Source organism: Sphaerodactylus townsendi, linkage group LG07 (genome assembly GCF_021028975.2).
Source record: "Sphaerodactylus townsendi isolate TG3544 linkage group LG07, MPM_Stown_v2.3, whole genome shotgun sequence".
Classification (NCBI taxonomy): Eukaryota; Metazoa; Chordata; class Lepidosauria; order Squamata; family Sphaerodactylidae; genus Sphaerodactylus; species Sphaerodactylus townsendi.
This window is the reverse complement of record NC_059431.1, coordinates 65,260,787-65,276,543: the sequence shown is the minus strand read 5'-3', so window position 1 is coordinate 65,276,543 and position 15,757 is coordinate 65,260,787. Positions and strand designations below refer to the sequence as shown.

The 15,757-nt window shown below is 46.0% G+C and overlaps 1 protein-coding gene across 1 annotated transcript in view; it reads right to left on the bottom strand.

Annotated features, from left to right (window-relative positions):
• Positions 1 to 1,546: 1,546 nt before the first annotated feature.
• SEMA4D (semaphorin 4D) overlaps positions 1,547 to 15,757 on the bottom strand; it is a 140,218-nt gene continuing 126,007 nt past the window's right edge. The window contains exons 17-19 of the mRNA XM_048503037.1: positions 6,242 to 6,442; positions 5,057 to 5,151; positions 1,547 to 3,086 (exon numbers count right to left, since the gene is read on the bottom strand). Coding sequence (XP_048358994.1) covers positions 3,009 to 3,086; positions 5,057 to 5,151; positions 6,242 to 6,442 — 374 coding nt within the window. The 3' untranslated portion in view covers positions 1,547 to 3,008. The remainder of the gene's footprint in view (positions 3,087 to 5,056; positions 5,152 to 6,241; positions 6,443 to 15,757) is intronic.

Here is a 15,757-nt window from a genome sequence, read left to right as displayed (position 1 = left end):
CCACTGGTTCTTCTCATTCTACCATGTCTCTGTGATGCCCACCATATCAATGTCCTCTTTCAAAACTCTGTACTCCATCTCTCCCATTTTAGGTCGAAGGCTTCTACTATTAGCATAGAGACACCTGTATACCGTGTCTCTGTCCTTAACCTGGGATTTATGTCATTTGCCCTCTACCCCTTTGTAGACACTATCACTTATCACATGCACATTGCTGTGTTCCTCGTTTGTATGTGGTTGATTTAGAATAACCTCCCTCTCTGTCGCCATTCCCATAGATACTGTAGTCCGAACCGAAGTCACCTCAGCTCCTGTCGGCTTTCCCCCAGGGATCAGTTTAAAAGTTGTTCTGCCACCTTTTTAATGTTGCATGCCAGTAGCCTGGTTCCTTTTTGGTTAAGATGAAGCCCGTCCCTTTTGTACAGACCCGCCTTGTCCCAAAAAGTTCTCCAGTTGCTAACAAATCTGAAACCCTCTACCTTACACCACCTTCTCATCCACATATTTAGACTCTGTATCTCCGCTTGCCTAGCTCGCCCTGCGCGTGGAACAGGTAGCATTTCTGAGAATGCCACCTTGGGGGTCCTGTACTTCAACCTATTACCTAGCAACCTAAATTTAGCCTCCAGAACCTCCCGGCTACATTTCCCAATGTCGTTGGTGCCAATGTGGACCACAACTGCTTATTCCACCCCAGCACAGTCTATCAGCCTACTAGATGAAGCATGACATCAGCAACCTTTGCACCAGGCAGGCAAGTCACCATGTGGTCATCACGCCTCTCACAAACCTAACTCCAATATTCCTAATGATCGAATCACCTACTACAAGGACCCCCCATCTCCCTGAGGAGTATCCTCTGTGCGAGAGGATAGTTGATCACCAGCTGAGGAAGGAGTCCCATCTAAGGGAGCTGTTAAAACATCATGTTTTACTACTGGCCCTCTTAAAGCTGACACTCTACATCCCTGTCTCTATTCAGGCCCCCTGCCGTGTTCTTGCTCAACAGTCGTCTGACTAGTTTGTTCTTCACAGCTTTGTAGAAAGCACAGGAGTGTCGCAACTGGCAGCTAAGTGAGGAGGAGGATAGCAGCAGAAAGGGTGCTGGATGTGATTTCTCTTCCTAGTTTCTTACTTCCAGCCACTGCCTGCCAGTGGTCAGCATTCTGTTCCAAGCCCAGAGCCCCAATCAGCTGGCCAGTAGTAGTATGGAGAACCTTGAAACAGAAAGCACCCCCTGCTGCCACCTTCTGGCTGCATTGTCCTTTCTTCCCCCTCCCCCTGTTTGCTGGCATTGGAATCAACGCCAGCCTTCCCTTTCCAGCAGCAGTGAGCATTTGGTTCCACTGGCAACTGCTGACCCTCCCCCTGCTGCCTTTCCCCTTCCCAGTGCTGTCCTCCCGCAGTGGCCCTGGGAATTGGGGTGCTTAGCAACTTCTGGAAAGTTGGCTGAGATCTTGTGACACAGCAGTATGAAATGTCATTTTTCTTTAATGGTAACTATTTGGGTTTTTTTTTAAAAAAAACCTCCCTTTTTTGTTTTTGCTTTACTACTTTTTTTTGCAAGTCTGGGAGTTCCCCTATGGTCACAGAAAAAAATTCCCATTTGTGCATGATTTTATTATGTGACTATTTTGGTCTATGGTCTAAAGTCATATTCAGAATTAAGTATAAAAATATGTCCCAAATGGAGGGACAGAATAACTCTATGTTATGCTAATGGCATTCTCATGCCAATTTAATTGACCTTGTTATGTATAAGACAAGGTTTGTATAATAGGCCTAACTTGTATGCAGAGGGGAGGTGTGGGTCTTGAATGTGAAGCAGTTTTGGTTGTTCATAGTTTAATAGCATACTGATGTAAAGCAGTCTGTTTTAAAATCAGGAGGAGGAACATCGGGAAGTAACTAGGCCTGGCATGCATGTCTGGCTGTTTTATTATATATCATCAACTAGTGGTCTTTAGTGTTATGGTGAGATAAGATGTATAAGCAGCACCATTGGGAGGAAGTAGTGATCTTGCTGTCTGCTCTATACAGCCTTTGGACTGACTGATATACAGTGATTTAAGCTAGCAAAACATAAAATAATCATAAATGGAAAGCAGATCTTCACTGGAGATCTAATTATTTGCTGCACTGTATTGAGAGGACTGTGTTCCAGCCAGTTATGAGAAACACACTTGCAAGCTAAATCACTTTTACATTTTTGGCATCTCTTATGCTGAATGCTTTGAGGTGATTTAAAAGCAATTTGGGTGTAGTGGTTTTGCTTTACATGTGTAGCCTTCATTATGCAGAGTTGGCTGGCACCTATCTTTACCATGTGACAGAAGAAAGTCTGAGTAATCATAGACAATCTTCACCTTTAAATATCATGGTCTTTAAACAAAATTGGAAATTTTGCAGCCAGTGAGGAATCTCACGGGGTTTTGATTGGCATTTCTGTACTTTTCAGTTAACTGAGCTCATTCCATACACAATGCCATTTATAATAAAAGTGTGGCACCAGAATAACTCTGGACATCAGACTGTGTGCACCTATTAATGTGCCTGTGTTTGATCTAGAGTGCACTGGCCTCAGAAGGAATGCTGTTGAAAACGAATAAAGAGGACCAAGAGTGGGAAAAAGCCATCCTTAAGCACTTGCTTAGAAGTAAACAATCTGCATAGTATTTTCATCAGTGTAACCACTGGTGCAATTCATGTTGCCTTTCAGCCACCACTAGCAGAGGCGGTGGTCACGAAATATCCAGACTCTACAGGTAACAAACACATCACAACCTACCAATACAAGTCTCACAATATTCCACCTCCTTTTGGGAGGATGAGTTCTTTGCAACACTGAAAAATGATTAATTTTCAAGGGCAGCACGTGGTTGTTCAAGTTGGCAGCCTAGATCATGTTATTTAGAACAGGAGAGGTCTTCTGTTTCCACTTCCCCCAGATTCTTCCAGTCTGAGTGCAGTTGAATGACCTTCTACCCAGTCTCTCTTTCATAGGATGATCAGCCTTCAAAGTGTTCCCAGACTTTTCCTTGCTCTCTCTGTGCTCCTTCCACCTTGTCTTTCGTGTTGCAGCGTTCCTGAAGAATGATGAAACACAAACAGGTTCTTTAATCCGCTGCATCAATATTAAGTATTGTTACTGGCTTATAATAGTCTCTCTCTAGTTCATTCAGACTTCCGTATCCTGCTTGATGTGTTTCTGATCAGAGTTTGCACAGTCTCCTGAACTTGTACTGCAGGAATCAAATTACATCTGCCTCACTGCTGCCACTGTTGCTCTTTCCAATTCATTAAAACTCAGGACAACTGATGAACACTGTTCCTTTTCTCTTTGAACTCTTAAGTATAAATTTAGCTGCTTTGGATAGATGCTTCAAGCATTTCATGAAGCAGTTACTCGCAAAATCTTAAACTGGAATACATTTTGCTAATCTTTAAGGTACTACTGGACTCCTGTTTGACTTACACTATGAGACAACGGTTACAAAACAATTTCCTATTTCAGGATTGCTGTGGTTATTTACAACTTCTGGCCAAGAGGCTTACAGGTCAGAGAACAAAGATAGTGGTGTTTGTGTGACCAAAGAAATGCAAAGCCTGGGTGGCTCTGTATACAGGTAACCTTGTAATCATCTGTTCAGGGCGAGAACCAGAACATATTGGATGGAGACAAGCAACAGATTCCAGATGGCAAGAGCAAATGTGGAAATGGGTCATGGGATGATGTAGATTTTGTGTCAAGATTCATCTAACAAAATGCTGATTATTTGCAAGGATGAATAATTATGTACTTATTTATTTATTGGACTTCTAGGCCACCCTTCCCCTTTTGGGCTTTGGGTAGCTTACAACAATAATACAATTAAAGTTCTGATCAGCTATCATTAAAATACCAATTATAAAGCTATAAAACTCTGGCTCCAACCCCCCCCCCCCCCCCGAATTAGGATTGGAATTAATAAACCACTACAGAATCCACATAAAGTGGATAAAAGGGAAAGAGGAGGGAGGGAGAGAAATGAGGCCAGCCAGATGGAATACCGTTGCTGCCCTCAACCAAAGTCCTGGTGGAACAGCTCTGTCTTACAGGCCTTGCAGAACTATGAGAGACCCTGCAGGTCCTGGGTCTCATTAGACACAATGCTCCCACCAGGCTGGGGCCAAGGCCAAAAAGTATCTGGTCCTGGTTGAAGACAGCCAGATAACCTTAGAGCCAGGGACAACCAACAAGTTGGCATTGGCAGAACACGAAGCTCTCTGGGGAGTGTATGTGGAGAGTGTATTTGGTTCCAATGATATGGTGCCCCCAGACCACTCAGGGCCTTAAAGGTTAAAGCCAGAACCTTGAATCTGATTTGGTATTCCACTGTCAATCAATGCAGCTGATGCAGCATTGGATGTATGTGTGCTTGCACGGTGTCCCAGTAAGGACCTGTGCACCCACACTTTGTACCAGTTCGAATTTCTGATTAGACTCAAGGGTAGGCCAGCATTGAGAGCAAGTTACAGTCATCTAGTCTTGAAGTGACCATTGCATGGATCACTGTGGCCAAGTCAGAATGGGACAAGTAGAGGGCCACTAGCGTGGCCTGGCAGAGGTTAAATAAAAAGCCAGCTTGGCCCCTTTTGCAGCCTGATCCTCCATTGATTAGGAGGCATCAAAAGTCACTCCTAAAATCCTGTTGGTAGGTGCTGGGGTAAGTTACACTCGAGCTGAAAGATGTCCAACTTCCCTCATATCCCTTCAACCCAGGACCTCCATCTTCAATGGATTTAGCTTCAATCATTTCATCACAGCCGCCAAACAACTGGCCAGGACATCTGGGGCTGTTTGGCTGCTCATCAACAGATAGACCAGGAGCTGGATCCATTGAGAGTCATAGTGGCATGTACCATTGTAATATATTTGAGCTATGATGCTAAAATGCCAAGGACCAGTTCTGAATAAAACCTCTCCCACCTTTTTTACATCTTGCCAGTAGCCCAAACAGGAAAGGCTGCCTGGATTTCTCTCACTAACCAAACAGAAATGTCCTGTGTTACTGACCCATGTTTTTTTCCAACTCTCCATCATTTTGTCATGCTCACTGATGACACTTTTCCAGCTAGCAAACTCTCCTGGCCAGCCATCCTGATCTCTGCCTGCAAACAAAGCGGAAACAGGGATAGAAATGAATGAACACATTTGCTGTTAAGCATTCATACACTGGATTTTAAAAAAAGTGTTCTGAGTTATGTACTGATTAGCTCTCTTATGAAAACCGGTCTGTTTCAGATACTAAACTTAAAAACTCAGTAGCAAGAGCTGATACCAATTATGAGAATATGTTTCATTGCAACATTCTAAACATTTCACACCCAGAAAACATATTCTACCTAGTGTTGCTGCTCTGAAAGCATTGAAATGAGTGGAAGATACGTGGAAATAATGCAGAATGGTTTCTGCCTCCTGTGTTAGAGCTGTGCATGTATGGAGAATAAAACCACCAATTTGCTCCAGTGCTTTAGATTGTATATAGGGTGTGCAATGGGATATGTCAGTCCAATAAATTGCCCAATATTTCAGGGATCAAATTGGCAGTATCAGATACCACTTCTGCTTCCCTGGCATTTCTGATTCCATTATTACCACTCCCAATAATACTGGTAATTTTATTGAGGAAGCGGGGGGGGGGGGGGGCTTGAGAGGAGGGAGCACTGACCCTTTCAACATTAAAGGGCCGTTATTTCTGTGGGTATTAAACTTGGTTTCTATGAGAAAGAGAAAATGCCCCTCTAAACTTTAAAGGCCTCAAGGCCTGGCTAGGGAGCACTGAAAATGGACAGTAGACCTGACCTATGGGCTCCAGGTTTACAAGCCATTGACAAATGTCTAAAACCAGGCCAGGACTTAATCTAGGCTAGGATGTACCTATCATGTGAGACCCAGTAAATCCCTTGGCTTGAGGGTCTAGCGCTACACTGTAACTTGGAAATCAGCTGCGGCTAACACAGGTGAGCCTTGGCTGACCTATGGGGAATAGTTAAATGATAGTGTCAGATTTAGTATCACTGATATGATATTCTATTGCTATGTAGCGAGCCAATTTTGGTTAGTAGAGTACAAGCAATTTTATATATGCCACTTCTTTTGACCTCTGGCTGCTTTGACAGCATCACAAATTCTGAAGGTCTTCTGACTACCAGTAATAAGCTGTACAAGTTGTGACTCTTTACAGCATTACACTGTTACCTTCTACACTGATGACCACTTTTGATATTCCGCTTCCAGCTTTGGAGACCACCAGGCAGCAATACTCTGAATCTTGTGCTATAGCGTCAGTCACCCAGCTTAGAAGATGCATTCGGCCATCTGCCAGAGCATGGAACTGTTCCTTCACACCTGCTATAGTCTGCCCATTCTTCTTCCAAACAAATCGTGCATCTTTGGGACCTGTGGAGAATTGCAGCATGCTAATTAGCCAAGTCAAACACAACAATGTGATCCGTAGTCCCTTTGGAGTGTAGAAAGGCTTGATACAGTTGTACAGATTTCTCAGTTTATGTTTCAGGACAAATAGTAGGGAAAATGGCTCTTTTGGGGCCCTGGGAACTAATTTCTGTGACAAAATGCCAACATTTAACAGACTAGTTTTGAAAAATGGACCACAATACATCTTTTCCATTCTTATTTCATTCATTTTTTTCCACTGCACACCTTCAGTTTCATCTGTAAACATCCTACTCATCAGCTACTATTAGGTGTTGTTTTGTTCACTGAGATCAGATGAGGTCTGTCAAGAGGATGAAACCCTGGAGGCACAAGGAACGTAGGGTAAAGACTAACTGGTCTACTCAAACATGAGCCGTGAAGTTGTTTAACATGAGCAATACTAGAAATCGTAAAACCTTGAGTCGCATAGTTCTTGTTTTTGTTCTTGTTCTTGTTCTTGTTTTCGTCATAGTTCTTGTTTTTCACATTTAATACTGCTTTATTTCAGTGTAGTTGTAAGGAACCTCAAAAAACCCGAAAATAAGCAACTTGGAATAGTTCTTTATTTCATAAACTTCTGGAGTCACATACACAGGATGCAGATTCTGACTGTTCCCAGGCTAGGCGGCCTCTTTTACCCAGACAGAAACAGCTCCTCCTGGAACCCCCTGACACAGAACACACAATAGGAAAGGGCAAGCACAAAACATATATGTGACGAAGCGCTGACAGCAAGGTTAACTTCAGAAGTTATCCACGGGCTTTTAGCCCAGGCGGTGGGGAATGTTGCCGGGCCAAGCACGCAGGAAAGAGCACGTCAAGCACGGCATTACACTCCGCCTCCCCTAAGAAAGCTTTACTCCCCACACCGGCATGTGGGAAAAGAGACTGTGAAAAGCAGGAATCATTGAGGGGGCATCAATATTTTCAACATAAATCCATTGATTATGGCCCGAAGGATACCCTACCCACGAAGCCAAATATTGCAAGCGCTTGCGAGGGCGCAGAGTCCAGAATAGCAGCAGACTGTGTAATGCTTGTGGCCGTCCAATAATCACTGGGCAGGGCACCTCCGTTTGGTCGTGCCAAAGGTACTGGTGAATCTGGAGCCAGCTTGGAAGTAAGCTAAAACGAATAGAAAAAACAGGGTAGATATTACTCTCAAAATTTGGCAGTTCAGCAGAGGCGTGCATCATTGATCACTTGGGTAATCCGGAAAGGACCTATGAATTTCTTGCCTAGCTTGGAATATTTGTGCACGTCCCTAAGGTTTTCAAAAGCGGACAGGCAATTGCATATACAATTTTGCAAAGGAAAATAAGTCCGATGTTTGTCTGCTTGGGTTTTAAGTGCCTCCTGCCCTAAAATTTAGGGACTAGATCCAGTCGCTTTAAATCCCAAAGTGGCTGCAACGCATGGTCTGGGAGTTGAGGCAGGGGAGGGTAATTGCTGAAGCGTGTACCGCTTCAAAAGGGGTTTGTTTGGTACTACTATGAACTGCACATTGTATAAGTATTTAACCGAGGGCATTAGCTTCGGACCAGTTATCTTGATAGACAAGTTGAGTAGCAACAGCGCAGGTACCTTCCAGGGTTCTGTTAGAGTGCAAAACGCATACAGCCGTCACTTTTACTTGCGTGGTAAGGGGGGCAGCGACAGCTGAAGCGGTGCCCAGAATCTCCAGGAATGCACCTTTCCAAAACTTAGATATATGAACTGGGGGCAGCGGTGAAGGAAGTCTACTCTTTCAGGCGAGGAGTGCAAAGCGATAGATATGTTGAATGAACCATTTTACTAACTTGGGCGCCGAGGGAATGGTAGGGCATGGAATAAGTAGCGCCTGGCTCGAAAACAAATCCACCACCACCCACAAGCGGTGGCCATGGCGCTCAGGGAGATCCCGTGATAGAAATCCATGGAGAATCACTTGCCAGGGTTTGGATGCTGGAGGGATGGGACACAGCAACCCTTGGGGTTTACTGGAATAGGTTTGGCTTCAGCTTACACTGGGCAGCCAGCGAATACTCTGGCTTCAATGTCTTTGCGCATGATGCATACACCAAAGAATTACCGTCTTGAACGCCAAGTGGAGCGTTTTTAAAAATCTGAAATGTCCTGCTTACCCCAAAATGAGCCATATCAGGACCTGCTTGCAGCCAGATGTCGTGGGAACATTACCAGCGATCTCCTCTCCTCCAAACTCCCCCCTTCAATTGTAGGAGGGGGTCAGATTCCCCCGTTGGGACGTCCTGTCGCCCCACCTCCTCTAATTGGCGTAGGAATGGCGAGACGACTTCTGAAACGCCCGGTGGGGGTAAGGTGGTGGGAGCGGATGTTTGGGATCGGGTGACCGCCAATCCCAATTGTGAGGGCGAGAGAATGGTACGTGGAATAGCACGTAAGGACGTGTCCGCCCCCTTGGGCAGGCGGGATAATGTGTCTGCTAACTTATTGCTCTTGCCTGGGAAAAAATGGACTGTGAAGGCAAACCTGGAGAAGAAATCCGCCCACCTTAACTGTTTAGCTGACATTTTGAGCGGCGTAGAAAGTGCTGCCAGGTTTTTATGATCAGACCAGACTTGGAAGGGGCGCGAAGCTCCTTCCAACCAATGTCGCCACGTACTAAGCCTCCTTAATAGCAGCCGTTTCCTTGTCACCGATGGTCCAGTTGAGTTCTGGAACAGAGAATTTTTTCGATAAGTAAGCACATGGAACCAGTTTATTATCTTTATTTCTCTGCAACAGGGCTGCTCCTAAAGCTTTGTCCGAAGCGTCGACATGCACGACGAAAGGCAAGGAGGGGTCCGGGTGCTTCAAGACAGGTTCTGTAGTGAAAGCTGATTTAAGCGATTGGAAAGATTCCTGACACTCTGGGGACCAGGGGAGGGAAGCCCCGGGTTTGGATGCCTGAGGACCCTTTCCCTTCGTGCGGAGCAAGTCAGTGAGGGGTAAGGCAATTTTGGCGAATTGAGGGATAAAGTCCCGATAGAAATTGGCGAAACTGAGAAAGGATTGAAGCTCTTTGCGGGTTGATGGAACGGGCCAATTAACAACTGTGGCTACTTTGGCTGGATCCATTTCCAGGCCCTCTGGTGAGATCCGATAACCTAAGTAGTCCAGGGAAGTCTGGTGGAAGGCACATTTAGACAGCTTCACGAACAGAGAGTTATCGAGGAGCCGTTGTAACACTGTTCCTGACCAGGCAGGCATTGCTCTTCCTCCGATTGGGAATATATGAGAACGTCATCTAAATACACCATTACTCTGTTAAACAAAAATTCTTGTAATACGTCATTGATGAGTGACATGAAAGCCCCTGGGGCCCCTGATAACCCAAAAGGCATTACAAGATATTCATATTGACCAAATTTAGTATTAAATGCCGTTAAATGCTCAAAACCTTCAGCGATCCTCACTCGATAATATGCTTAGGTACCAAATCAGGGTTTGTGAAAATAACTCCCCAACGCATCGGGGAGATCCTTGATCCAGGGCAAAGGGTATTTATTGGAGATGAACAGCACATTTAATCCCCGATATTGAAGTTACTACATGCCTTAGAGAACCCATCTTTTTTTTTTACAAAAAGAACTGGGGCTGCGTAGGCTATGCCCGTGGTGGCCCGACAAATAAATCCCCGAGCCAGGTGCATGTCCAGGAAGGCACGAAGCTCCCCTCTCTTCAGTGGGACTCATTCGATATATTATTCTACCCTTAGGGAGTTGTGTTTAGGGACCAAGAGGATTTTACAGTACAATGTCCCGATCGGGGGAGAGTGCTTAACTGTCCACACTCCTGTTCTTGAAAAACTTTGGACAAGTCCCAATAGAGAGCAGGATTTACAGGTCAAGTCGGGAGCCAGGAGTAACATCGAGAGCCAGGGTGGCTTGGGGGCCATCCCAAATTTCAGTAGGGTCTTCCGGTGGGACACCCTCATCCTCTTGATCCCCACAAGGGGGGTCTGTGAGAAGCAGGGGCACGATGCACTGCTCCCAGAAGAATGGCAGACTGGAGTTCGTGGGGAGGAAGTAACAGGGCATACCCAACTGCTACGATGGGATGTTTTGAACAGCTGACTGGAGCCAGGATGGAGGCTTCGTTTCTCCCGGTGTTGACTCTTGCTGCAGCGTGGGAGCACTGGCTGGGTTCCTGAATGCTGCCGGGCCTTCAGATTTGCCCTAACAGGACTGCACCATCCATTTGGGTGAATGGGATGGAGTTTGGCCGAATGCAATACGCTCGAGCCTAGGTGCTCAGTAACTTGGGGCCTCTGCTTTGAAGACAGTGGGAGCGACTAGAATCCGCATGCGTGCTAATATCAGTGTTGTGTTTGGACATATTAGCCAAGGTCTAGGTCATTGTGGCTCGTTATGCGAGGGCACCCCTTCACTCACCACGACTGGAGCCGGGTTCTCCTCCATAGGGGCTGATGAAAGGCTTACTCCTTCAGGCTCGGTGTCATCATGTTCCCCCGGGTCATCATCGAACACGGCTTGTGACGCTCTTTTAAGTCCCGGTTTGCGTGGAGTTTGTGCTGTTGACTTGCGAGGGGCTGGAGTGGGGGCTTTCTGTTTCTTTGGGCAATTGGCTGCCCTATATGGCCAGAGACCTCCATAATACAGGCATAATCCCGAAGCGTGGCGACAATCGATGTGGACTTCTGACAGCTGACGGCCCCCCTCCCGTTTTCTTGGAGCCTTGGCTAAGTGGCAGAGTTTGGCAGCGGGCTTAAATTTCCTACCCAGTTTTCCTGCTTTGGACCGGGTAGAGGCGGAGTTAGCCAGTGATGTTTCCCACTTCAATCCACTCTTTCTGCTGATGAACATGTGTGGCGGTTGCGCGATGCATGACTGCCCAGAGTGCTAAATATCAGGAGTCTACTGCCATTCGTGGAAATATTCACGGCTAATGCTCTCAGGCCAGTCAGGTAGTTTACTCGCTGCCAAACGGAATTCTTGAGCGAAAACTGCAAAGGATCTGTTACCTTGCTTAATGGTTTTAATAGTCTTAATCGCCTTGTTCACCTTCTCCGGATCCTGGAAACGAAGTCTGAGTCCCTGAAGTAAAGCTGCCACGGTTTGGAGCTCGGGCCCCCTCCCCAATTCATGCAATTCCACAAACCATTCTGCCGCATCCCCATCCAGCACAGATCCGATATCTCAAACTTTCTCCACTTCCGAGCGATTAAGATCATCGAATTCTAGCATGTGGCCATCCAATTGTAGTATGAAATACGGTAACTTAGAAGCGGTCCCCTCAAAACGTGCCGGGATATGGGGTCGCGGGTAGCCTCTACCAGCTGCCGGTGCCCCTTGGGGTGCGGAGACGGGAACAGGAGCTCGGACTGGCGGTGGTGGCGGTTGTGCTGGAGGAATCACTCTTATGTGGCGAGGGCTACTGCTACCTGTTGGGGGCGCTGCTGCACGCAAACCAGGAAGCGGCGGAGGAGTGAAGGTCTTGTTGCGCCGTCGGCCCGAGTTGGAGCGGCTTGGGGCACTCCACCGTCTCTCTGGACCATCGCTTCTCTCGCTGCCAATTCTCTTTCTCTGCGGGTGAGGGCCTCCTGCCTGTAATCCAAAGCATCTTTTTCGCGTTGAATTCTGGCACCCTCGGCCTTTTGGACTGCAGATTCGGCCTCCCCTTGAGTTTCAAGAGCTTTTAAACACTCCCGCTGGCGTTGGAGTTCGAGCCTGGATTGTTCCATCACTTTATCATGGACCGTAATATCCTGAAGGTATCGTTGTCGGAGGACATCTTTTTCTCGTGCCAGTTCCAATTCGAATTCTTGACGTTGTTGCTCACGTTCCAGTTCGAAGGCTTCGCGCTCTCTCTCAAGGGCCTCACGCTCTTGTTCCCAGTCACATTGGGCTGAAAGAGGCCGCCTAGCCTGGGAACAGTCAGAATCTGCATAATGTAAGGAACCTCGAAGGACCCGAAAATAAGCAACTTGGAATAGTTCTTTATTTCATAAACTTCTGGAGTCACATACACGGGATGCAGATTCTGACTGTTCCCAGGCTAGGCGGCCTCTTTTACGGGCAAAACAGCTCCTCCCCGAACCCCCCAATACAATTCCCACGATAGGAAAAGGCAAGCTTCAAACATATATATGATAAGCGCAGACAGCAAGGTTAACTTCAGCAGTTATCCCGGGCACACAGCCCAGACCGTGGAATGTGCCAAGGCCAAGCTGGCTGGAAAGAAACACACATCAAAACACAACCTTACAGAAGTCAGTTTAGGACTGGTTTTTGCCATTTTTATATTCAGGCTAGTCAGACCTGTTTTTCTTTCTTTCTAGTGTCAACTGGCGAAATGGCACTTTTCAAGGCCTGCCAATCATGTGGCCCTAACAGGTCTCGGGCAAGCATAATGTTTGCCTGATGTATTTGTGCAAGGGGCACATTTTCTCTTCTTGTAGAGCATATGTCCTTTATATACCTAAAGCAAGGCAAGATCACACCGTTTGCCTTGAAGTGGCCAAGTATGGAAAGTTATTGTAGTGACCCCTCACTCAGCCTCCTCACTGCCTTCTAAGAAGGTTACAAAGGAGATGAAGGACCTGGAGGGTTTGTCTAAAGAGAACAATTTTCTCCTTCAGGATAGAGTCTGTTCTTCTAAAAGTCCCTAGATCACTTCCCTTACGGAGGTCCTCAACACTGACATGTCATAGCTGGTCCTCTTCTCTGGTGATGGATCGACCCCAGAATACAGGCAGGGGGTGCTCACCTGAGCAGCATTTTTGTTCTTCCACAGCAATTGACTGCTTCCTCCTCAGAAATGAGGAACGAGGGAAAGCCTGCACTTTCTGTCACCTTCCCTGGTCAATGTCTGTCTGTCCTCTTCGGATGAGCCAAAGGACTTGGCTGTAGCAACCTCTGGAGTGCAGACTGTTCTGCAACCCCCCTGGGAGGTTGCCTTATACTGGCCTGAATAGCATCATGCCATCTTGGCCTACGGCTGAAATGCTCTTTCATCAAATTCAGCAAGAACAGAGGAAAACCACGGTGGGCAGGCAGCTAGGAAGCTTGACAGGTTGCACTCCAGTCAGCCTTCTTCTCGATCTGTGCCATCGGCTATCCTGTACATTTTTTATTTGGAGAGGGATTTGGAAAGAGACTCTGACTCATTGCCACAGATGGTGTCTCCCTGGAGAGTGCACACTGGTGGATTACTTCCCCAATGGTCTGCAAGCAGTATATGGACAAGCTGATTCGCAGGACAAAGTCTTTTAACATCTCCTATGTCCATTCCATGCCTAAATCAGCTGATCCAGGGAGGGTCATTTGTGACAAGGAGGCACTTCACAGGTGAAGCTGGTGCTTGTCATAAGGATCCTTTCCATTGTGATGGATGTTGGAGAGAGACCCACCTGAGGTCGGCCTCCCCCAGGAAAATCGAAATGTTATACAAACCTGCTGGCTCTGCTGATAGTTGCTTTTATCACAACCCTTCCCCTAATTCACTAGTGGGAAAGAAGCGCCCTTAAATACCATGTCCAGAATGGTGTTCACACTGATGGACAAGGAAGGGAGGAAGGTGAATGCCCTGATTTATTCGGCAGGTGCCATGAACTTTGCATGGGCAATTATTCTGATATGGTGGTATCAGTGCTACCTCTGGAATTTCCTGAATCCTACACAAACCAATAACAAAAGATGGGAGTGCCACGTACAAACGTAAATATAAGACAACGTGCAGCATCCAGGCTGAGGCAATAAAAGTGTAGTAACCAAATTATCCTTGGGATCCAAATCCCTATATGCATTTATATTAATCAGCACAGTGAACAAATCATGCATAGGAAGTTCATACAATACAATTATAGTTGAAAGTCCAGGTTTCATTGAATATCCATACTGTTATTCTATAGTAAATACAACAAAGATGTAAGGTAGTCCTTCTCATAAATGTAATCCAATGAAACCAAAAATAGGAAATAATTGGCAAAGACCTCTCAGGCTCAACTGGTGTGAGGATCAAGTTCCATGTAATTGAATCCCCAAAATGTATAAATCCACTATTTGAATACTTTGTACGTAAAGTAGAATTTTTGAAGAGTCTTCCTCAGAAACAAAAATTCTTTTTTTGCTTTTGTCTTCAGGTGGGCTAAACCAAAAGGAAAGCAGCCAAGCATACAGCTGACAGTTCACCTAGGGAAATAGCGCCAGCATTGTTATGAATCGCCACTCAAGGCCTCACTGGTCCACCCTCTCCCAAGACATTGAGGCCCAAGTTGAGGATCTTTCTTTGTTAGGAAGAAGTTCTTTAACACAGATAGTTAAGGATGTACTGCATGAATTGGTAAGGTTAGGCTGACAGCCGAGCCCCTGGGGCGTAAGCCAGCCTTCTCCGTCTGGAGGCACTTTGTCCTGTCTCAAGTACAATTCTGGCAAGAGATAACATAAGAACAAGCCTGCTGGATCAGACCAGAATCCATCTAGTCCAGCTCTCTGCTACTCGCCCTGGCCCACCAGATGCCTTTGGGAGCTCACATGCAGGATGTGAAAGCAATGGCCTTCTGCTGCTGCTGCTCCCGAGCACCTGGTCTGCTAAGGCATTTGCAATCTCAGATCAAGGAGGATCAAGATTGGTAGCCATAGATCAACTTCTCCTCCATAAATTTGTCCAAGCCCCTTTTAAAGCTATCCAGGTTAGTGGCCATCACCACCTCCTGTGGCAGCATATTCCAAACACCAATCACACACATTGTTATTGTGAAGAAATGTTTCCTTTTACTAGCGTCGTGAATTCCTTCTCCCAGCATTTTTCAATGAATGCCCCTGGTTCTACAGTATTGTGAGGAAAGAGAGAGAAAAAATTTCTCTCTGTCAGCATTTCTCTATCCACATGCATGAATTTTATAGACTTCAATCATATCCCCCCTCAGATGTCTCCTCTTCAAACTAAAAAGTCCCAAACACTGCAGCTTCTCCACATAAGGAAGGTGCTCCAATCCCTCAATCATCCTCGTTGCCCTTCTCTGCACTTTTTAAAATCTCTTCGATATTCTTTTTGAGATGTGGCAACCAGAATGAACACAGTCCTCCAAGTGTGGTTGCACCACTGCTTTAGATAAGGGCATGACAATCTTTGCAGTTTTATTATTAATTCCTTTCCTAATTATCCCCAGCATAGAGTTTGCCTTTTTCACAGCTGCCATGCATTGAGTTGACATTCCCATGGAACTATCAACTAAGACGCCCAAATCCCTTTCCTGGTCTGTAACTGATACCACTGACCCCTGTAGCATGTATGTGAAGTTCGGATTTTTTG